General features: G+C 46.5%; 1 protein-coding gene across 3 annotated transcripts; it reads right to left on the bottom strand.

Moving 5' to 3' along the window:
* Positions 1 to 200: 200 nt before the first annotated feature.
* TSPAN33 (tetraspanin 33) lies at positions 201 to 20,109 on the bottom strand. 3 transcript variants are annotated; one of them, XM_012789184.3, is made up of 8 exons: positions 19,729 to 20,109; positions 5,851 to 5,908; positions 5,100 to 5,224; positions 4,750 to 4,824; positions 3,584 to 3,679; positions 2,063 to 2,191; positions 1,500 to 1,661; positions 201 to 1,287 (listed from the first exon to the last, which is right to left on the bottom strand). In XM_012789184.3, exons 1-8 carry the CDS (start codon positions 19,828 to 19,830, stop codon positions 1,186 to 1,188), a joined length of 849 nt encoding a protein of 282 aa, XP_012644638.1. In that variant the 5' UTR covers positions 19,831 to 20,109; the 3' UTR covers positions 201 to 1,185. The 3 variants fall into 3 exon arrangements, with proteins under 3 accessions (XP_012644638.1, XP_075862718.1, XP_012644637.1); XM_076006603.1 differs by having other exon boundaries at positions 5,100 to 5,221; XM_012789183.3 differs by having other exon boundaries at positions 5,100 to 5,227; positions 19,729 to 20,108.
* Between the last annotated feature and the right edge of the window lie 1,952 nt (positions 20,110 to 22,061).

Here is a 22,061-nt window from a genome sequence, read left to right as displayed (position 1 = left end):
TTTAGACCACAGAGGGCGAGATCGTGGGAGGGTAGCAGTGCATCCGGTTGAGGGAGATGGATCCTGTGGTGAGGCCACATCGGGGAGGTACTGTGGCATTTAGGGGAGTCTCCAGTGCCCTCCTGGAGGCAGGGCCCACCGCGAGGCCTTTCTACCCCTCCCCTTCTAGTTGCCAGAATGGAAAATTCATGGAGTCCAGCTTAGCCCAGGTCAACAAACTTTTATTGCCACTTCTAGCTCCCCCAACCCCAGCAAGATTCCTGCTTCTTACGCTGTAGCAATACTGAGCTCTGGTGCAGAGGTGGCAGGGATGGGGGACTGGGTGGGTGTTACCACTCCTCTGCACACTGCCAAGTTAAAGAAAACCCCACTTGCTGGAGAGGGAGGGCCAGGCAGGGAGGAATTCAAGGGCATGTATGGCTCAGTCCCTCTTCTGTCTGTAGAATGTAGGGACTATGGTTCCAAACTTCTTTCCAAGGGGGTGGGGAGGGGGATGGATTTGGCTGCTGTTGTACCCCTTGCCCTTGCTGCCATGTTTCCATGGAAATGAAGGAGGGGCAGGATGTAGCTCACTCTGACTACCTGGGAGGATGGCAGGGCAGGCATTTGGTAAACATATCCCCTTTCACTCCTACCTAACACATACAGCTGTCCCCAGCCGACCCTCAAGCTCACTCCTCACTGCCTGTTCCACTCCCTTCCTTTCTGGAACTGGTATCATGCCAACTGGACTCCAGGCAGGGCTGCTGGTGTCTACTCTCCAGGTCTTGCTGGCAACAGTTAGAATCTAACTATGTCCACCAAGCTCAAACTCAGCCCAAGTAGGAGCTGCTGGTTGTGGTGCCTCGGTGCAAAAGCAGCAGTAGTACCCCCACAACTCTGTGCAATTGCTGTTTCCCAAGCATCTCTGCCCAAACGAGGATTAAAACATAAACCCAAATGCTTAACGTTCTAACACTCAAACAATGCTGAGGGCTAGGATGGGAAAGAGGACGCACATCCTTCTGAGACTTCAGTAGCCACCTGTGCACCCTGCCTTCTGTCCATCTGGAGTTTGCTTCTTCCCACTGGGCTGTCACTGGGGGGCTGGAATCCAAATCTCCACTTGGTGCTGTTCTCAGCACCCGCTGCTGTTGGTCAATGAGGCTTGCCTGTTGCCATGGTGAGGAGGTACAGGATGGATTCTCAGTACCATGGGTCAGCCTGGTGCTGCTGGTTGTATAGCTGTAGCTTGATCTGATCTTTGATCTGATTCACGAGGATCTGGGATAGCAGGATTCCCACCAGCTGGGAGAGGCAAGAAGGAATTGAGCCCCCAGCAATGAGTGATGCCCTTGTTTTTCCTGACTCAGTCTTCCCAGTGCCGTCAGTACCATCCCTTCCGCTACCCCTCAGCAATGTCAGTACTTGACACCCTAGCTGATCCCCAGGTGCCCTCCCCAAAACAAAGGAGTCTTTGCAGAGTTTGTGGGACCCACAAGTCTCACAGGGTAAGTTACCTGGGGGATGGCTAGGCCTAGTGCCACACCACCAAGTAAGAATAGGTTGCTGTGTATCCAGTTGACCAACTTGTCAATACAGCCATTGGTGTAGATGACTTTGCTAGCTTTCAAGTAGTCCACGGCCTGCATATTTTGGCCACACATAGTGTTGATCACTGCCTGCGGAGAGAGTTGAAAAGCCAAGTGGGACTCCTGTTCCAATAACTTTTTGTCTGGGGCCCTAGCAGATGGGCTTCCTACCCTACCTAAACTCCTAAATTGTTAGAGAATATATGTGGAGGATGCTGGGCTGGAAATCACTAAATGCAGACATCCCTTCCTCTGACAGGTCTGGATCCAGGTCTCCTTGCTTTAGATCTGTCCCTTCTGAACCCCCATGTGGGCTGCAGGAGTGAAAGGTTAACAGAACCATAATACTGGAGTGAAGAAAAACACCTGACAGCTGTCCTACAAAATTGGTTGGTAAAGTTAGGGAATGGGGATCTCCAATATCACCTGCCCTGATTGGAAAGTAACTCAAATCACTGCCCAGGGGGAAATGAGGTGGGATGTTTGCTCACCTGGTCAGGGACAGGCAAGCAACAGGAGTAAGGCACAGAGCAGCGCTCACGGCTGGGATTGTCGTCCGAGCAGTTGAAGTACATGTTCTGGGACCAGTCCTTGTAGGAAATCCCTCCACAGCAGCTGAACTGCAACAAAGCCCACCAGAAGTTAAGAATCACCTACCCCTCACACTGAGGTGACCAGGGGAATTCTCAGAGTGGCCACAAGTCTATGGCAAGCTTTTCCTTGTAACATCAGGTTGTGTTTAAACACAACCTTGAACCTTGAGCTCAAGCTTCCTAGTTGCTTTCACCTGAAGAAATTTTCTCTTCTTAATGTCTATTACTTTATGTATCTTGTTATAACTCACCAAGTGCTTGTTGGTATTACAGTTGTATATGTATTTTGTTTTACACATTCAACTATAAGCTTCTTCAGAGAAGTTTCTGGGCTTTGTAGTCTTGCACAGCATAGAGTCTGGCAAAAGGAGGTGTTCAAAAATACTGGTTGAAATAATCAAAGGCTCAGTGCTGAAAAACTTTGTCTTAAGATAGAGAAAACCCAGCAGGGGAATCTTCAGCACTGTGAGTCTATAATTACTCCATGAAAGCAAACTGGATCTCAAAGTCAAGTGTCTGTTGTACCAGGAGAAAGGGAACTCAGCGTTGAACTCAAAAGCACTTTTATTTAAAAGTTAACTTTTGATTCATAGCAGCATTATTTACAATAGCCAAAAGGTAGAAGCAACCTATGTGTCCATCGATGGATGAATGGATAAACAAAATGTGGTATATACGTATGATGGAATATTATTCAGCCTTAAAAAGGAAGGAAATTCTGATATATGCTAAAACATAAATGAAACTTGAAGGCTTGCTAGGTAAAATAAGCCACAAAGGGACAAAGTACTGTATGATTCCACTCATATGAGGTGGTTAGAGTAGTCAAATTCACAGAGACAGAAGGCAGAATGGTGGTCGCCTGGGAGAGAGGAAAATAGGGGGTTAATGTCTAATGAGTTCAGAGTTTCAGTTAGGGAAGATGAGAGTTCTGGAGATGGGTGGTGGTGATGCTTGTACAACACTGAATGTACCTAAGGCCACAGATCTGTACACTTTAAAATGGTAAATTTTATGTTATGTAAATTTTCCAAAAATTTAAAAATTGTAACTTTTGAGTAAGTAATATTAAAAAATCTGCCCAGTTCCCTATTCTCCTGTAGGTAACCACTTATAGTAATAATTTCTTATATATCTTTCCAGATTCCTTTTGCAAATATGAACATATATTCTTTTCTCCCCCCTTTTTTTTTACACAAATGGTAGATTACTATATATACTGTTCTGTGTCCTTAAAAGTACTTTTAAAGTACTCTGCTATGTATGTTTTTTTGCCAAACCCCTTCCCAGAATCCGTTACCTGGCAGGTAATGAAGAGGCCCCATAGGCCTAGAGGGTGAGGTATCTCTTGGGATGATGTTCATTTTTACCCACAGGCCCCCCAGACCACTTGCTGACCCCACCATGCAAAGGCCATACCTCCTTCTGGCCAAAATCAATGAGGTTCTGCAGATCCAAATCATCCCGGTAGTGCACAATGGCATTGTTGATGATTTCACTCACTTTCCCCCGAGCCTGCCAGAGACATGGGTGGGGAATCAGGACCTAGGACTAATCCCTAAATTGCTCCTTCCTGCAGAAATAACAGTAGACAGGGATCATCCTTCTCCATCTGAGTCAAACTTGAAATCTGAACTGAGTCCTAACAACGGATGATAGCCAGTTCCAAAGCCCATATGTCCCTGGGCCCTCAGGTACCAGTGAGCAAAAAAAAATGCAGGACTTGCTGTCAGAGATTCTCTAAGCCACATTTCAAGATAATCCAATGCTTATCTACCTCCAGGACTATTACCACAAAATACTTGCTGATTGATGCAAAGTAGAGAAACTAATTTTTTTTTAATTGGCAGAAGGGGCTTACTGAGCTGAGGCACTGACCTCTAGTGGACATTAGAGAATCGCATCTCTTTAGACTCAAAACACATCTGTATCCTTTCAGGACCTTACTAAGCCAGAAGGACTAGGAAATTCTGAATTAACTCAATGGCTCTCAATTTCATAATTTTCTACCATGCTCTCTTTCTTCCTGATACACTACTTTTCTCAAAGGTTCCTTCCATAATCCTATACTCTGCCCCCAGCAATCACTTGCCATTTGGGAAAGGAATTCTGGTTCTTAACAATAAGGACAGTCACCGAATGGCAGACCACTTCCAGATATGGTAAGCACTGTTCAAAATCTTGTTTTCTTTTCTCCCTTCTGTCTCCGTGTTTATATCAATAAACAATTTTTAAAAGAAATAAGAGGCTCCTCATGTTGTCTATGCCCCACTTGATCACTGAGTTTTACTTAGTCATTTGCTATTAAAGTTTGCAAATTATTTTAACTTGGAGTTCATAGAATTTACTTCCCTGTTGGCCTCTCATACTGTCAGAGGAAAACACCTTACAGCTTTGAAATTCTCTTCAAATACAGTGACCTTAAAGGGCATTCATTCATTTACTCCTAAGGAGAACCTTTCACAGGCTGGTGTTTCTCAAGGGAGGGGGTGCTGTGGTTAATTAACCAGGGTAAACTCAGGCAGAAACTTTCCCTTCCTCCATCTGGGTCCCACCTGAGGAGGCTTCCAGGCTCTCAGTGTTACCTTGTCTGAGAAGACGAAGCCCAGGATCCCAGCCGCCAGCTGTAGCAGGAACACGATGGTGAGACAGAGGGAGAACTGTGGGAGGCAGACGGGAAAAGGAGACGCCTGTTAACACTCGGGGCAGCTGTCCCCCCAGGGCCATGGGGAGTGCAGGGCAGTCACTGGGCACTTTTCCCAGTGCCCCCTACACGGGAAAGGCAGCTGCTTCTGGAACATCATCATCTGGGGCTGAGCTCTACAGTAAGGAAGTGGACAGCACAGGCCTTGGGAGAGGGTGGGACAGGGGAAACTGAAAGGCTGCAGGAATGGCATCAGGTGACATCTTTCTGGTGGGGTCCCTGAGCACTCACCGTCTGCAGGAGGCAGATGTTCTCACGGAGGGATCCAATATAGCCACAGAAGGTGAGCAGGAACATGAGGACACCCACCACGATCAGCAGGATGGCAGGATCCACTGCCAGGCAGGCCAAGGCTGCTTCTGGGGGAGGAGCCGTCCTGTAGTCTGAGCCTGGTGCCCACTGGGGGTGGGGTGGGAGGGTGCCCCCAAACCAGTCTCCGTCCCTTGGTGGGGGAATCTCCAGTATGGTCAGGTGAAGGGTAGGGGGAGAAAAGGAACCAGATGGGGCTGTGGCGTTTAATTTGAGGAACTAACGATATAAGAGCCTTTATTCCTGGGCTTAAGAGAGGAGGGGCCACTTTCGCTCCAGAAAAGAATTAGAATGGCATTAGGCTCACCAGCTTTGCAGACTCTGTTTCCTGGAGACTGTGCAGTGTAATAGGAATGGAGGTTGAGTTTCTCTAGGACAGAGCTAGGGAGGGGCTAAAGCCCTTGATTGCTCTCTGCTTCCAGAGGCCTCCCTTCTTTCTCAGACATTTCCTAAGCCTAAAATGGAAGACTCATGGGGGCTCAGGGATATCCAGGTGGACTGGCATGGATGGTCTGACACCTAAGTAGACCACTAAGATTTGGCTACAAGGAGGCTGCCTTCTTGAGCACCATAGCTTATGCAGGAAGGCATGCAAGAGGGCCAGGGCTGAAGGAGGCAGAGGAGAAAGGGCATGGCCAGACTCCTGGGGAGGTGTTGGGAGACCTTTGCTCACCTGCATGCTTCATCAGCCGTGCATACACTCCCACGGCCACCAACACCATGGAAATCACCTGTAGAGACAGGGAACAAGCCAGGCCCTGAGATTTTGGAAACCAGAGAACCCTGAATGCCGTGAGTAACCTTCCAGGAGAGTAGGAGAGAGATGCCTTCCCTAGGACCCAGAGGTGAGTATCTTTCTCCTCCCCAGGTATATTGCTGATAGTATCTGACAGTGCTTTAGCTCCATGAGATACTTTTACAAAATCATTTCATTCAATCTTTACAACACAATTATCTTGGAAGGTAGATATTTTCTCAATCTTATAGATGAGGAAATAAAGTCAATATAAGTATAGATCAGTGATTAAGAAGATGAGCTTCAGAGTGAGTCAAACTTAGGCTCATGTGGGGCAAATTTCTGAGCCTTGGTTCCTGTATCTGAAGATGGGAATTAAAAACAAACAAGTACATCTAACAAGATTACTGTGAGAATCGTGGCCGGGCGCGGTGGTTCACGCCTGTAATCCTAGCACTCTGGGAGGCCTGGTGGATCCACTCTGGCTGGATTGCTCAAGGTCAGGAGTTTGAAACCAGCCTGAGCAAGCGCAAGACCCCATCTCTACTATAAATAGAAAGAAATTAATTGGCCAACTAAAAATATATAGAAAAAATATTAGCCAGGCATGGTGGCGCATGCCTGTAGTCCCAGCTACTCGGGAGGCTGAGGCAGGAGGATTGCTTGAGCCCAAGAGTTTGAGGTTGCTGTGAGCTGGGCTGATGCCAAGGCACTCTAGCCCAGGCCTGGCCCGGGCATGGAGTAAGGCTCTGCCTCAAAAAAAAAAAAAAAAAAAAAAAAAAAATTACTGTGAGAATCAAATAATATGATGCATGAAAAGCATTTAACACAATGCCTGACAATACATATTATCTATCATTCCTAATAGTTAACTTGCCCAGGGTCACAGACAAATGGTGAGGTTTTGAATTCTAATCTATCTACATCAAAGGGCAGCTCTTACAGCTAGAGCAGGCCTGGGCAGATGCACACTCCCAGCTCTTTAACCTTCTTGGAGGTCAAGATGGTGTCAACTACAAGGAAGTGCACTCCAATGTGAAAGAGTGTGCCTAAATACTGGAGCTGCCGTGGCAAAGGAACCTTTATCTTTATAAACTCTGATTCCAGTGTGGAGTCATAAGAGGAGTTCAGATCTTCCAAATTTTATGGCTTCTCCCTGAGAGAATAAATCCATCAGAGACTACCAGGAGTCCCCAAAGAAGCCTTCTGTACCCACCAGGCCTCCAGGAGTGAGGACAGCCCAGTGTGTGCCTCCCTTGGCTACCCTTTCTTTGTGCCCAGCCTCCAGGCTGGTGCTAAGCAGCAGCTGGCTGTTGCCATGGCAATAGATGGGCCCAAGCTCTGGCAGGAGAGAGTTCTCAGCAGCAGGGACTTGACCAACTCAGTGGGGAAGGAAGTGGCTGGCTAGACTCCACTGTCCTGCAAGAGAGAGGCCAGCTGGAAAGAGCCACTTTGGGGCTTTGGTAGTAGAAGGGACCTGGGCTTCTAGAAAGGCAATAGGGTCAGACTAGTGCCTCAGGAGAATGACATTTTTCCTTATAGGCTTCCTTTATAAAGGTCCTCTGCCATCTGGCAGGGGAGGGCAGGTGCATTCAGCAGTAAATGGCAAACCCTCATCTAAAACCACGTCTTTCAGGACCCTCCTCAGCCCCCTCTCTTCAGCCCCATCACTTGAGCCTGCCTCTAACTCAGGACCCAATGCATTATCCACCAGCCCTCATGCTCTGTCCAGGAGAAAGGGAGCTGCTAGCAGAGCTGCCTGTGGGGCTGGAGGTGCCAGCTGACTTCTGGTCCCACAGCACGACCAGGCCCAGGGAACATGGGGGAAGCAGGGGAACCACATGGTAGAGATGCCAGTCATCCCCCGGGCCTGGAGGCCAGCCCTCTGCCAGAGTGAGTGAGCATCTCTGCCCTTTAAAATTCACCAGTGCCAATTACGGTTCTGAATATCATTTTACCGAACCATTTAAAATGATGTGTCTGCTCTTTAATTCTGTTGCTCCCAGGCTCCTCACTGTTTATTCACATGTTAACTTTTCACTAGGGTGTGTAACTTTCCACAAAGATGGTCTCTGACTAAATCCTAATGCAGCTAAAACAAGAAAGGCAAAGTAAAGAGATGCTGCATATCTCAGGGTAGCTCAATTTTATTTATGTTGTAATCATAGCAGTTGTTCTGTCTCTCTCTGTGGTAGGTAGAATAATGTCCCCCTAAAGATGTCTATGTCCTAGTTCCTGGAACCTGTGAATGAATATGTTACCTTACATGGCCAAAGGGACTTTGCAAATGTGATTAAGGATTTTGAGATGGGGAGATTATCCCGAGGACCCAAAAGACCTTATAAGAAGGAGGCAAAAGGGTCAGAGTCAGAGGAGATATGATGATGGAAGTAGAGGTTGGAATGATGTGGTGCCATGAATCAAAGAATCCTGGCAGCCTCTAAAAGCTGGGACAGGCAAGGAGATGATTAGTCCCTAGAGGCTTCAGAAGGAATGCAGCACTGCTAAGACCTTGATTTTAGCCCAAGAGACCTGTTTTGGACTTCTGATCTTCAAAAATATAACAAAATTAATTTGTGTTGTTTTAAGCCAGTAAGTTTGTGGTAATTCCTTACAGCACCAATAGGAAACTAACACACTGTCCAAATCCAATTCATCAGCTGCTGTGTACATGGTACCCTGAGGACCTATAAACTATGTGTTACATGGTGGATGGACAATAGCATTTATAGCTGAAAACAGTGGTTCTCAACCTTGGCTGCCATTAGAATCACCCAGGGGGTTGGGAGTGGGAGGAGAGACTTATAAAACTCCTAATGCCTAAGCTGTACCCCAAATCAAGTGGATTAGAATCTTTGGCACTGGGATGCAGACAACAGTATTTCTGAATGAGTTCCAGGTGATTCCAATGTGCAGCCAAGTCTGAAAACCCATAAGCCTATGGCACAATCAGCCAGGGAGCTAGAGCAGCAGATGCAGGCTACATTAAAATCAAGACTTTAATATTATTTTCAATATTTAATATGATCATTAATGATGTCTTTTCCTCTGAGCTCTCAAATTCTGCACTTCACAGCCAGACCTTGCATACTCCCATTCCTGCTCCCACTTCCCATCCTGGATTCCTCAAGGCTACTGCCTTTCCAAAGTTAGTGATGCTGCTGTTAATAGCATCACATTTTATTTTATTTTTTTATTTATTTAGAGACAAGTTCTTGCTCTGTTGTCCAGCCTGCAGCACAGTGGCGTGATTATAGCTCACTGTAGCCTCAAACTCCTGCGCTCAAGCAAACTACTCAAGCGAGCCTCCTGAGTAGATAGGACTACAGGCATGCACCACCATACCTGGCTAATTTTTCTATTTTTTGTAGAGATGGGGTCTCATTATGTTGCTAAGGCTGGTCTCAAACTCCTTGCCTCAAGGAATCCTCCTGCCTCAGCCTCCTGAGTAGCTGGGACAACAGGTGTGCACCACCATATCCAGCTAATTTTTCCATTTTTTATAGAGACAGGGTCTTGCTATGTTGTTCAGCCTGGTCTTGAACTCCTGGGCTCAAGCTATCCCCACTCCTTGGCCTCCCAAAGTGCTAGGATTATAGGTGTGAGTCACTATGCCCAGCCAGCATCACATTTTAGAGGTTAATAGAACCTTATAAATGGGTCTGAAAGAGTAGAAGTGATACTTGACCACATGCAGATGGGTGCAGTGGCAATATCGGAACTAAATTCAATTTTTCCAACTCATTCTGGTACTCTTTCTACTATATCAGTTTTTGCTGCAAAATCCTTATAACACCCCACAATATCACCAATGACCTCCATTCACAATGAGGATGGAGATAAAGATACTTCTTTTCTTAGGATAGCTTTTCACATTCTGGCTAGAATGAAGCCTGGCTGGAAACTTTCAAAAGCTATATACAATTTTTAAAATGGCTGAGTCTAGCTTTTAGCAAAATGTATGTTCCTGATAAGTTGTCAATCAAATTATATAAAATAATTTGCACACACCAGTACTTTTATCCTTATGTAAGGAAATTAATCACCTTGTAATAAAAATAGCTATCCCCTGGGCTCCTTGGAGAAATGGCTGATTCTAGGACCAGGGCAGGAAATATATAAAATGAACCTGGAGCATCTTGTAGTGTCAGAAATTAAGGAAATTCTCAAAAACAAATAAAAACAACCCCCCACCTCAATACCCACATCAATGTGAGTATGCCAAACAGACACAGGAGCCAATTGAAAGAGCTCCCAATTGGCCAAAGCCAATGGAACAATTTGAGCATCAATATAAAGAAAGAAGTATTGAATTATTACCCAGAGTATAAAATACATATATGTGAGTCCATGCTGATATAAATGACTTATTGAATAAATAAATGGAGGAAAAAAGATAAATCTTCCATGCAGTAGAATTCTAAATCATTTATGTAGATATTCTACCCTCAATGAGATAGAACAGGCCGGGCGCGGTGGCTCACGCCTGTAATCCTAGCACTTTGGGAGGCCGAGGCGGGCGGATCGCTCAAGGTCAGGAGTTCGAAACCAGCCTGAGCGAGACCCCATCTCTACCAAAAATAGAAAGAAATTAATTGACCAACTAAAAATATATATATACAAAAAAAAATTAGCCGGGCATGGTGGTGCATGCCTGTAGTCCCAGCTACTCGGGAGGCTGAGGCAGTAGGATCGCTGAGCCCAGGAGATTGAGGTTGCTGTGAGCCAGGCTGATGCCACGGCACTCACTCTAGCCTGGGCAACAAAGTGAGACTCTGTCTCAAAAAAAAAAAAAAAAAAAATGAGATAGAACATAACTCCTTGCTCCTCTTCCAAAGAGCATAGTATAGAAAAGGGCTGGGTTGGGGGAGAGGGAAGACTAACTATACCATGGAGAAACCTGACACACACCACCTCAAGCCAGGTGATCAAAGTCAATATCAACAATGATGATGTTGACGAATCACTGGTATGACATGGTAAGATGCAATGAAAATGGCATGTTATCTCTGTGGTCTTCCTCCCCAAAACTTACAACTCCAGTATAACCATAAGAAAAACATCAGGCAAGTTTCAGGAAAGGGACATTATACAAAATACCTGCCTAGCACTCCTTTAAACTGCCAAGGCCATCAAAAACAAGGAAAGTCTGAGAAACTGTCACAGCCAACAGGAGCCTAAGGAGACATGACAACTAAATGTAATGTAGTGTCCTGGATGGGATCCTGCGACAGAAGAAGAACATTAAGTAAAAACTAAGGAAATATGCCGGGCACAGTGTCTATGTTGCTCAGGGTGGTTTTGAACTCCCAGCCTCAAGTGATCCTCTTGCCTTGGCCTCCCAAAGTGCTAGGGTTACAGGAGTGAGCTACCGTGTCTGGCCTATTTTTAGTTTTTTGAAACATGTTCATCTCTGTCCTATCTTTTCGATTTTTCTCTGAAGTTAAAACTCTTCTAAAAAATAAAGTCTATTTTTTGTAAACCCCACCCAAATTTTTGTTGTAAATTTACTTTTTTTTCTTTTTCTTTTCTTTTTTTTTTTTTTTTTTGAGACATAGTCTCACTTTGATACCCAGGCTAGAGTACAGTGAGCTCACTGCAACCTCAAACTCCTGGGCTCAAATGACCCTCTTGCCTCAGCCTCTTAAGTAGCTGGGAGCACAGGCATGTGCCACCATGCCCAGCTAATTTTTCTATTTTGGGTAGAGACACGGATCTTGTTCTTGCTCAGACTGGTCTGGAACTCCCAGCCTCAAGTGATCCTCCAGCCTCAGCCTTCTATTTCTTTTCTTTCTTTCTTTCTTTTTTTTTAAATCCAATGCTGATTGGAAAACCTCAGCCTTCTAGAGTGCTAGGTTACAGCAGGCATGAGCCACTAAGCCCAGCCTTAAACATTGTTAAATATCAGATTTTCTTAAACTGGAGTTCACTTGCATACCGCTTTACAAAGTTTAATCAGGATGATTTGTCCTCAATCAATCCAAAGCTTAAGCAGTGTATCTTTAAATTGTTCAAATGACAGAGCACTGGGAAGCCACAGTGCTCTGTTGGTGTACACTACAGATTTTGACTTATTAAATTCTTTTTTTTTAAACTTTATGATTACTGTTACCTAATTTACAGTACTTAACTTTCTCCAATTATCCCTATAATGTCCTCTGTAACTGTTTTGTTTATTTACTTATTTTTCTGATTCAGGATCCGATCAAGGACCATGCATTTAGTGATTCAATCTCCTTTAGCCTGGAACACTTTCTTGGCTTTTGTTATTTTCTCTTTAGTTTTCCTCCTTTGTTTTTGGTCTTTCAAGACACTGGATTTTAAAATCTGTGGTAAAATACATATAACAAAAAATTTACCAATTTAACCATGGTATTTTTAAATTTATCATTTTAAAGTATATAGTTAAGTAGCCTTCAGTACATTCAAATTGCTGTGCAACTATGCTCAGGTTCCAGAGCTTTTCATCACCCGAAATGGAAACTCTATCCCCATTAAACAGTCACTCCCTATTTCCTCTATCTTTTCACCTTCCCCCAGCTCCTGGTAACCACAAATCTGCTTTCTGTCTCTATGAAGTTGCCTATTCTGGACATTTCCTATAAATGAATCACACAATATGTGGCCCTTTGTGTCTGTCTTCTTTTGCTTAGTATAATGTTTGCAAGGTTCATCTATGTTGTAACATGTGTCCCAACTTCATTTCTTTTTATGGCTGAATAATATTCCATTGTGTGAACATAACACAATTGGTTTATCCATTCATTCACTGAAGGACATTTGAGTTGTTTCCATCTTTTGTTTATTGTGAATAGTTCTGCTATGAACATCTGTGTACAAGTTTTTGTTTGAATATCTGTTTTCCATTTATTCAAGTATATACCCAGGAGAATTGCTGGGTCATATGGTAACTCCATGTTTAATTTTTAAAGGAGCTGCCAAACTGAGTCCCACACCATTTTACATTCCCGCTAGCAATGTATGAGGGTTCCAATTAGATATATATATATATTTTTTGAGACAGAGTCTCACCCTGTTGCCCAGGCTAGAGTGCCGTGGTGTCAGGTTAGCTCACAGCAACCTCAGACTCCTGGGCTCAAGCAATCCTCCTGCTCAGCCTCCCGAGTAGCTGGGACTACAGGCATGCTGGCGCATGCCTAGCTAATTTTTTCTCTATATATATTTTTTTTAGTTGGCCAATTAATTTATTTCTATTTTTTAGTAGAGACAGGGTCTCGCTCTTGCTCAGGCTGGTTTCAAACTCCTGACCTTGAACAATCCTCCTGCCTTGGCCTCCCAGAGTGCTAGGATTATAAGCATGAGCCACCACACCTGGCCCCAATTAGATATTTTGTGGACACTGACATTTATGGTAAGTCCCAGCCAACTGTTTTGCACAATGTTCTTCAATTTGGATTTGTCTAGTTGTTTCTTCACCATTGGATTTAGATTATACATTTTTGACAGAAATATAACAAAGATTATTATATCCTTCTCAGTGTATCATGTGAAGAAGCACAACATATTAATTTCTATCATAGAAATAAGAAACTATGTCTCCTGAAAACATTCTAAAAAAAAAAAAAAAAAAAAGAAATAAGAAACAATTTTACTAACAGAACTGCAGCTGTTAGATGTATGTCTCTCAGTCTCATAAAACAATACAGGCAATACTCTAAATAGTCTCCTAGTTTTCCATAATATTCATTTGCTTGTGGTCCTCTTCCTTTGCCTTTTGCTAGCACTTGCTGGCAGATTAGCAGCTACAGGTACTAGTGTCTATGGGAGAAAACAGAAGATGGAGAAAATTCTCTCCATTATCTTAACTTTTTTCTTACAAATTGGGAAAAGATAGCCATGATTTGATGTTTGGGAGGAAAAACCGTTATCTTAGCCCCTAGGACACTACTTCAAGGCCATCAGCACTAAGAGAGAAAAGTTTGCAGGGTCCCACACTGAGGTCCTGAACAAGGGTTGTTCTCCTGGCTCTCAAACCCAAATGCCATTACTTACAGGCAAATTACGTCCTAGAGTCCATTTCCACTGGATTGAATCTTAAAACCAAGGTGGTATGACAAGCTCTGAGGAGTGGACCTAGAGAAGGCCCTCAGAGACAACAGTGGGGCTCTGATCCTTGGATATACATGAAATTTCTCCATAAACTAGAAAATATAAAGATATCATTAGGTATCATCTCCCTCTGGTTAGTGGTGGGAATGTGATCAAACGAGGTTCAGCAAAGGCTGGCCCTTACCTAAACTGGAACTCCTCCCACCTTGGACTCCCAAAGTGCTGGGACTATAGGCATTAGCCGCCATGCTGAGCCTATACCTAGACTCAATCCCCATCTGCATGCCTCTCTCTTTCCTCCTCCCTGGAGAAGTGGTCAACCTAGCTCTCCAAATCTACCCCCAACAGGTGAACTCTAGGAGCTATTTCCAACGACAATAGTAGTAGCTACATTTTGTTGACTGCTAAGGCGTAGGTATTGGACTAAACGCTTGATACATGCTATCTCACTTAACTCTAACCACAACCCCAAGAGGGCATCAGTATCTCCATTTCATAGAACTGATGTTCAGAGAATTCAAGCAACTTTACACAGTTCACTCAGTTAGTGAGCAGCCGAAGTGGGACTGGAACCTAGGTCCGGATGTCCCCAAAGCCTTATGACCTCGGCCACATGGCTGCCTTCCTGTCTCTGGCTCACAGCAACCCCAAGGTCCTGGGCATTCATCTCAGCCATCACCAGAGATAGGAAGAGGCAGTTGCCTGCAGTTCTCTCGGAGAGCAGCTGGTAATCTCCAAATGGGGTGAGGCTTAAGCAAGGGAAGGAAGATAGGGCCAGGAGGTGCCAGGGTGGTGGCAGCCCCAGCAGATAGCTCAGAGGGAAGTCACTGGAACAGCACCCTGAAAAGGGAAGACACAGCACGACATATAGGGCATGCCAGCCCGGGCAGCCTCTGAGGGAAAGCCCTGGTCTTGTCTGTCTTCCAAAGCCCAGAAGTTCCCCTGCAAGAAGCAGGGGAACTGGCTCAGAGTCCCCTCCTCCTCCTCAGAATCTATTTCCCTCTTGTTGTGAAGATGAGGGTAGGGGACCGCTGAGGGTAGAGTGGTTTCCTGTGTGGGAATCAGACCCTGTCCCTACTCAGAGAGAAGTGGGGAGGGAGGGGCCTTCACCTCTGGTTGCTCAGTCATTTCCATCCTTATTTCTGGATGAAGTCAAAGAAGTCACAGCCTGCTAGACCCAAAGCAGGGTGCTCTCTCTCTCCCTGCCCAGGATCTGCACATGCTGGTCCTTCTGTGGTCACCTTGGCACTCCTGTTTCTGGATTTCAGTGGTGGCAACTGATCATGTGAAACTGGCTCTCAGCTTTCTCCCTCTGGGTTGGATGGTACCGTCCCGCTGGAGTGGAGGAGGCCACAAGACTCTTTCCTCGACAATGCTGGGGCCAAGCCTTTGGCATCTTCCTCAGGCCATGGCTGGTTTTGGTCTTCTAAGGTTATGAATGAGGAAAGGAAGTCCCCAAGGCCTCACAGTAATATTAATATAAACATTCAAACCCACGGCCTTGGAGTGACCGGTCCAATGCACAGCCTGATACCCAGACTCTGAGAGGCAATCTATGTTTTCTTTACTTCTTTTTAAAGGCCGTTTGAAGTTTATGATTTTCTACTTGGTACAAGGCAAACACAGTTACTAGGAGAGTTAGGAAGGCATGCATGCTATGCAGGGTATGGTATAGCAAAGGGTATGGTTCTCATCTTCATTTTCAGTATTTTGCATTTTTTTGTGGTTTTTATAAAAAGAATCTGGCTACTTCAGTTATTAAAGCCAGCCTAGTGCATGAGGAAGGTAAGGGGAAAGTGGGAGGGGTGAGCTTGCCTCCTAGTTTATTTGGAAGTATAAAGGAGGATAGGGGGCTTGGGTGGCTACTTGAAGGAGTTTTTGCCAGGCTTGATGCCTGGCTACTTCCTCGTGGCTTCTGAGCCAGGTGACAAGATGGTGCTACAGGTGGTTGGGGTGATTCTGAGTGCTCTAGGGACTCCTATACAATGCTGCTGGATGGGAGAGTAGATTTCTTGAGGAAGATGCCTCACCAGTGGCTTGGATCAGCCTAGGGTGGATCTGAATAGGAGTCCACAGTGCTACAGTAGAAGTGGAAAAGTTCAGATGCTATAGAGAGTAATTATGTGTGGCTCAGAGGAGGTGCTGGAAGGGATGGCTGCCACTTTTTCTCACCTGGCTAGAGACAGAGGTGGCAGGCCACAAGACCCATTTCAGAAGAGAACACAGTTGGGTACCATACCACCAAGAATGCTTGAGGACTCCAGGTTTGTGCTGCATCTGTGCCTCTGCCCTGTGGGGTTTGCTGTCTCACTTGCCATTCTATAAATATTCAGTAAGTACCCAGTTTCTGCCAAACACAGCTGGGCACTGGGAATCCAGAAGTGAACAGGCCAGTGCCTACCCTCAGGAGCCCGAAGCGTAGAGGAGGAGACAGACAAATACACACACAATTGCAGCATAGTTAAGGAATGTGACCGTCGAAGTATATGCAAGGTGCCATGGGAGCCTTGAGGCATGGCCACCAAGGAAGCCTGGGCTGAGATACAGGGACTGGAGACCAGAGCTTCTGGGCTCTGCCTGACTCAAAAGCCACCCAACTCCTGCCCTGAGTGGGAAATAGGACCAGAAGGGAAGGAAGTGGGCAGCATTGATAATATCCCTGACAGCATATGCCCAGGGCTGATAAGGCATGTACCACCCCAATGTCTTACCTCTGTACAGAGCTGTCCAACAGAGGGAGGTGAGGAAAGGCAACTACTTCCTAACCAAAATATTTAAATACAACTTCTAGGATCATGGCGTAATTACTCTAGGCTATGGGATCCCAACAATCTGTAACCCAGCAACATGATTTCTGGGAAGAAAATCAGAACTCCCAGGCCGAAGGAGAAGTGAGATTTGAAACATGAACACCCAAAGGAACCAGCAGCTTTCTAAGTCAGACTCCAAATGCCCCAGAGTTGGGGCTCCTAGAACAGTAGCAGAGGTAGCCACTGCCGCCGCCACCACCACTACCACCACCACTACCACCACCACCACCACCACCACCACCGAGCGTGAGCCCAGGCAATGCTGGCCATCTTCCTAATGTGCTCCAGGCACAGATACAAACACCACCCCTACACAGCAACCCCAGCAGCTGGCCAGAACATGCACTCTGCCTGCAAAGGGTATGAGCTGACCATCCCACCCACAGGTGCTCCCTGAGCAGATGAGGGGAATTTGATTAGGATGGTGCAAAAGAGAAAGCACAGTAGTCAGTACCTGAAGAGGAGATGACAAGAAAGATATCCCCTGAACTGGAGAAGCAGCCCTTTATCTCCAGCTATACTTGTGTGGAATGTAACTCTGCAGCTCTGGGCTTGGGGGAGAAGTGACACTCAGTAATACCTGAAAAATACTGTTCCCTGGGGAGGGCAACATTCCAGAGAGACCAGGACACAAAGAGACTCATCCTTAGATCTAGCCCCAGGACTTGAACAGTCCCCAAAGCGATTAACTCATCTCTAAATAGTTCACCAAGGAAGAAAAATTTTCTCTTTTACAGGAGAAAGATTAAGGACAGAGAGACAGATACATTGGCTTAGGGTCACACAGTAAGTTGGTACCAAAGAAGCTGGGCCTCTTGTCCTACAGTGTGCTATTTCTAGAGCCTCCGACTTTTTTATGAGTCTACAGTACTGCCAAGAAGGGACTCGACTCTAACTTGGGGTGGTGTTAGCTTGGCTAGCCAGGTCCTCTGACCTTGAGTGAAACATTCTTACCAAGGTAAATGGGTCTATGGAGCCAAACTCTTTCCTGGCTGCAACCTCCCAAAGTCATTTGTCTGATAAAAGAGGGGTGGGGAAGCAAAAAAAAAAAAAGACCAGGAACACAAGTGTAACAGATGCACCCAGCTGTTGTTGCTGGGGAGCACAGACAAGGGTGAGTTGTCAATGGCTCCAAAGGAGACAGTCTTGGCTGACAGAGGAAACCAGAATGACAACCTGAGGTCTCTGGGATGCTAGCGCTGTCTCTGAGGATGGCATGTCACTGGCCTGGCACACTCGTGAGCATGCAGGAAACTTCACTGGTACTTCCTGTAGGTGGGGAGTTCCCCTAGCACATTCCCCTAGCCCTGGCAGAGTGGTAGAGAGGGTTTTTCTTCTGTTCTTCCCTAACCACCAGCTGAAGCAGAACCTAGACCACGGGAACTTGGGTTGACTGGTTAACTACTAATACTGCCAATACCCCAGCGAGAGTAGCAGCCATCTGGGCCAAGGACTTCCCCTAGAGGCACTGTGCTTCAGTGGAAAAATCACCAGACCAAGCCTGCTAACCAGCCTCTGGACTTTTGACAAAACATTTAACATCTCTATGCTTCAGCTTTCTATATTTTATAGATAAAATGCAGATGCTGGACAAGATTTCTTCTAAATTTTTTTTCTAGTTCGAAAATTGAAAATTTTATAGGAACCCGAATTTCATTTTTCCCAAGAGTGCAATGGTGGAGAGTGAATTGTCATCACCACTCTCCGGGATTTCTCTCATTTGTCCCAACAGGCCAGCACTTATGTGCTTTATGTCTGTACTTCACCCCATAGCTGTTGTGAAACCTTTCTAGCACTGGTCTGCTCCCTCTCCTAGGAAACATATTTTAGACTCAAGATTCCTTCCGCCTCCAAGTCTGGACTGTAGGTCTCCAGCTGAGGTGAGCAAGGACGATGGGCTCCCAGAGCAGCAGCTCTGGTGTGGAAGGAGCCAGAAGAGAAACTGGGGAAAGCGGGGAAGGACCTCCCTAGGTTCTCAAATCCCAAGGGGCCCAGGGACTCTCTAGCCATGAAACAGGATCCAGCTAGCTTTTCATGATCTGGTCCAGCCAAATCCTCAGCTCCAACAGAGTATTTCTGCCACCCCTGATCATACTGGGTTTGATTTTATGGGGGAAGGAACTAAGGCCTGCAGATATGACGGTATTTGCCCAGGTCAGTCAAGTCAACAATTAATGGCAGAGTAGGGATGAGAATCCAGGTGTCTGGAGCCCCAGTCCAGTACTTTTTCTACTTTTCTACCCCTAAGAAGAAGATTCTGAAAAGACCCCTGGCCTTCCAGCCCAACACAGGGGATTCTACTTAAAGAAGCTGAGGACTGTCAGACCCCAGGGGTAGAGTCTGGCCCTGAGGAAGGGGAGCAGGTAAACTTTGGGGCAGTGTTGGTATGGGAATGACATCTGCACCTGGAGGCCATTCTTCTCAGCCTCTGGAGGGCCACCAGAGGCCTGCAAAAGGAAGCCCCTTAACCCATCCTCTCTGAGGCAAGGGGGAGGGAAGGTTTGGGTTTTTCCCTCCCTTTCTCTTCTCCTTTTGCCAGCGGGGCCTCCCAGCCCTCAGGACTGAAAGTCCCCCAGTCATGAACGTGCCCGTGGGTCCACCTTGGGTCAACAGGAAAACCCGCTCCTCCGTTGAACCCACCTTGTTGGCCTGACACAGACCCTCATCCGACCCCCAGAAAATATCCATGTCTTTATTGAATCCCTTGCATACCCCCTCCTTCCCACGACACCTCCAGACACTGCGCGCCACGGTGGTGTTCCTCCCCAGGATAAATTCCCCCAAAGTGCCGTCGGCCCAGAAAACTAGGCAGTGCCGCTCACCACGCTCGCCTTGCACGGGCCATCCCGGCCGCCCCCTCCTCAGCCGCGGACAGCCCCCTCCGCCCTCCGGGGCGCCCTGCAGCCCAGGTGCCCCCACGACCCCCAAGACTCACCCAGAAGAGCATGTTGAAGAAGAAGAGCAGGTATTTCACCAGCGGGCTGACGAAGGAGAACTCGTCCCTGTAGGCGGCCGGCGCCCCGGGTCTCCGCGCCATGGTCCCGCCGCCGCCGCCCCCGGGGGCCTATTTCCCAGCGGCGGCCGGCCGGCCTGCGCGCCCCGCGCCCGGGGGCATGAGCCGCGCCGCCGCGGGAGCCCGAGCGGCGGGAGCTGCGCCGCGGCGGGAGGCGCCCGAGCCGTGCGTCTGCGAGCCGCGCGGGCAGGGGAACGCCGCCGCCACCGGAGCCGCCGGGAGTCGCCGGGGCCACACCGGGCGGCGCGAGCGGCCGAGACTCCGCTGCGGCCGCAGGACCAGCCCGGCCAGCCCGGCTCCCAGGAAACCCGGCCCGCCCCCGGCCGCCCATTGGCGCGGCTGCCGAAGCCTGACTTCTCATTGGCCCGTGGCTGATGTCACTAAGTATCCAGCCATCCCTCTCCACTGAGAGTCGGGGGAGACACCTGTTCTGTGAGGGACAACTTGTTAAAGGGTCAGCGGTTCTGCCTCCCCCCACTCCCCGAGAAGGAAAGCATCCAGGCTGCAGCTGCTCAAAGGAGCAAGAATGAGGAGAAGGAATGCAAACTGCATCCCACACCCACGTCCTCTACCCAGTTGCTGTGCACATATGCGAACACACATACATTAAAATCAACAAGTACGCACACCGTGTGTTGAGCAGTGCGCCGAAAGCTTGGGAACACAAGGGAATAGAGATAATCCTGGAGGGATAACAGTAAAATCAGAAAGATAAAACTAACCTCCCCATAACAATTATACTACGTAAGAGTAAATAAGATCCTGTTTCGTAACTCTATATTGTAAATACTTATTTCTAAAGCTCTATACCCCAATAGTTAAATTTGGAAACATCACTGACAAGCTTGCCATCCTAATTCATTGTTGTCTCAATCTCCCCCCAACCCATCTCCTTGGAGTCTTGATCTACAGGCAGACGCCGTTTTTAACATGCTGAGCTGACACACAAGTTGAGTGCAGTGTAGGTGGTGGACGCTGTTCTGGCTATCATAAGTAACACAAACGTGAATCTTAGGGAGGGATTTGATTCCACCACCATTAGCTGCATGATAGCTGCTGCAAGCTACTTAATCTCCCTGAGCCTCAGTTTGCTTAATGTTAAATGGGAGAGTCCTGGTCTAATGCTGTTGGTATGTGGATTAAATGAGATAATGCAAGTCGATCACTTTGCACATGGCTGGCACACAGAAGGGCTCACTAAATGCAGCGTGGAATTTTAATAGAATTTAGACTCCAGCATGGAAGTATAAAAACTGCACAAATAACTACATACATTTGGTGGAAGGTTAGTGAAGATATCATGGCAAGTGAAATTAGGGGAGCAAGAGATTGAGAACAGCAGAGATGGAGGAGAAGCATAATCTAGGTGAACAAAAAAAGCTTGAGCCAAAGCCTGGAGGTGCAAAAGCACATGTCATATTCTGTGAAAAATAAATAGATGGCTTTGGCTGGAGCATAGAGTATGCTTACTATAGCAGTGGAAGATAGTGCTGGCTGATGCCAACACATATTGAATTGTGTTAAAATTGTGGAAGCACTTGAATATCAGATTGGAGAGTTTGCGCTTAATTGATTTGGAAATAAAAGTATTGAGGAAGGGAATGATGTAAAACCTGCAGTTTTCAGAAAGAGGCTGGAGAGAGAAAGGTTTGTTAGGAGCCCACTATTAACAGTCCAGATAATCAGAAATTAGGATCTGATTTAGGGGTAATAGACAACAATAAATTGAGCGGAGAGGAGACAAGTGAAGCCATTGGGAAGACAGAATCTCTAGGGCGTTGGCTATAATGGCGAGTAGGTGTAACAGAAGAACCTGGAGTGGAGGTGGAAGAAGGGAGCCACAGCCAGATTACTGGGAGATTGTCCACTAACAGGTTAGATGATCACTTGGGGATCAGTTTTAGTATGAAGGGGGCAGAGTGGACAGAAACCATTTTATAAGGGGTCAAGGAGTGAATGAATAGGTATCCATTTTTCAGATGTTAGAGGGGTGTGGACAGAGATAAATAGACCAGCCTGCTGAATATTTCTATTAGATGACCTTCCAGAAATCAGTTTTAATAGAGAAAGAAAACAGAAGGCAGATCACAAAGTGTCAAGGAAAGAATGGGTGGTGAAAGGGAAGCTGTGGATGAAGATGAAAACACTTCTACCTAGAGGTTTGAAGGTTACAGGAGCCTTCAGGGGCTTCAGAGTAAAGGGAAAGTTCTCTTTTAGCATATGAGACCTGACATGTTTGTAGGGGGAAAGATGTA

This window comes from Microcebus murinus, chromosome 9 (assembly GCF_040939455.1).
Source record: "Microcebus murinus isolate Inina chromosome 9, M.murinus_Inina_mat1.0, whole genome shotgun sequence".
NCBI lineage: Eukaryota > Metazoa > Chordata > Mammalia > Primates > Cheirogaleidae > Microcebus > Microcebus murinus.
This window is presented reverse-complemented; position numbering and strand designations above follow the sequence as displayed.

What these genes read in the sequence shown, in the direction of transcription:
- TSPAN33 (XM_012789183.3), bottom strand. Translation starts at nt 19,830, where the DNA reads ATGGCGCGGAGACCCGGGGCGCCGGCCGCCTACAGGGACGAGTTCTCC. An exon ending in ACGGCTGATGAAGCATGCAG is followed by an intron (nt 5,228 to 5,850) that starts GTGAGCAAAGGT and finishes CTCCTCCCCCAG; the next exon opens with AAGCAGCCTTGGCCTGCCTG. An exon ending in ACATCTGCCTCCTGCAGACG is followed by an intron (nt 4,825 to 5,099) that starts GTGAGTGCTCAG and finishes TGCCTCCCACAG; the next exon opens with TTCTCCCTCTGTCTCACCAT.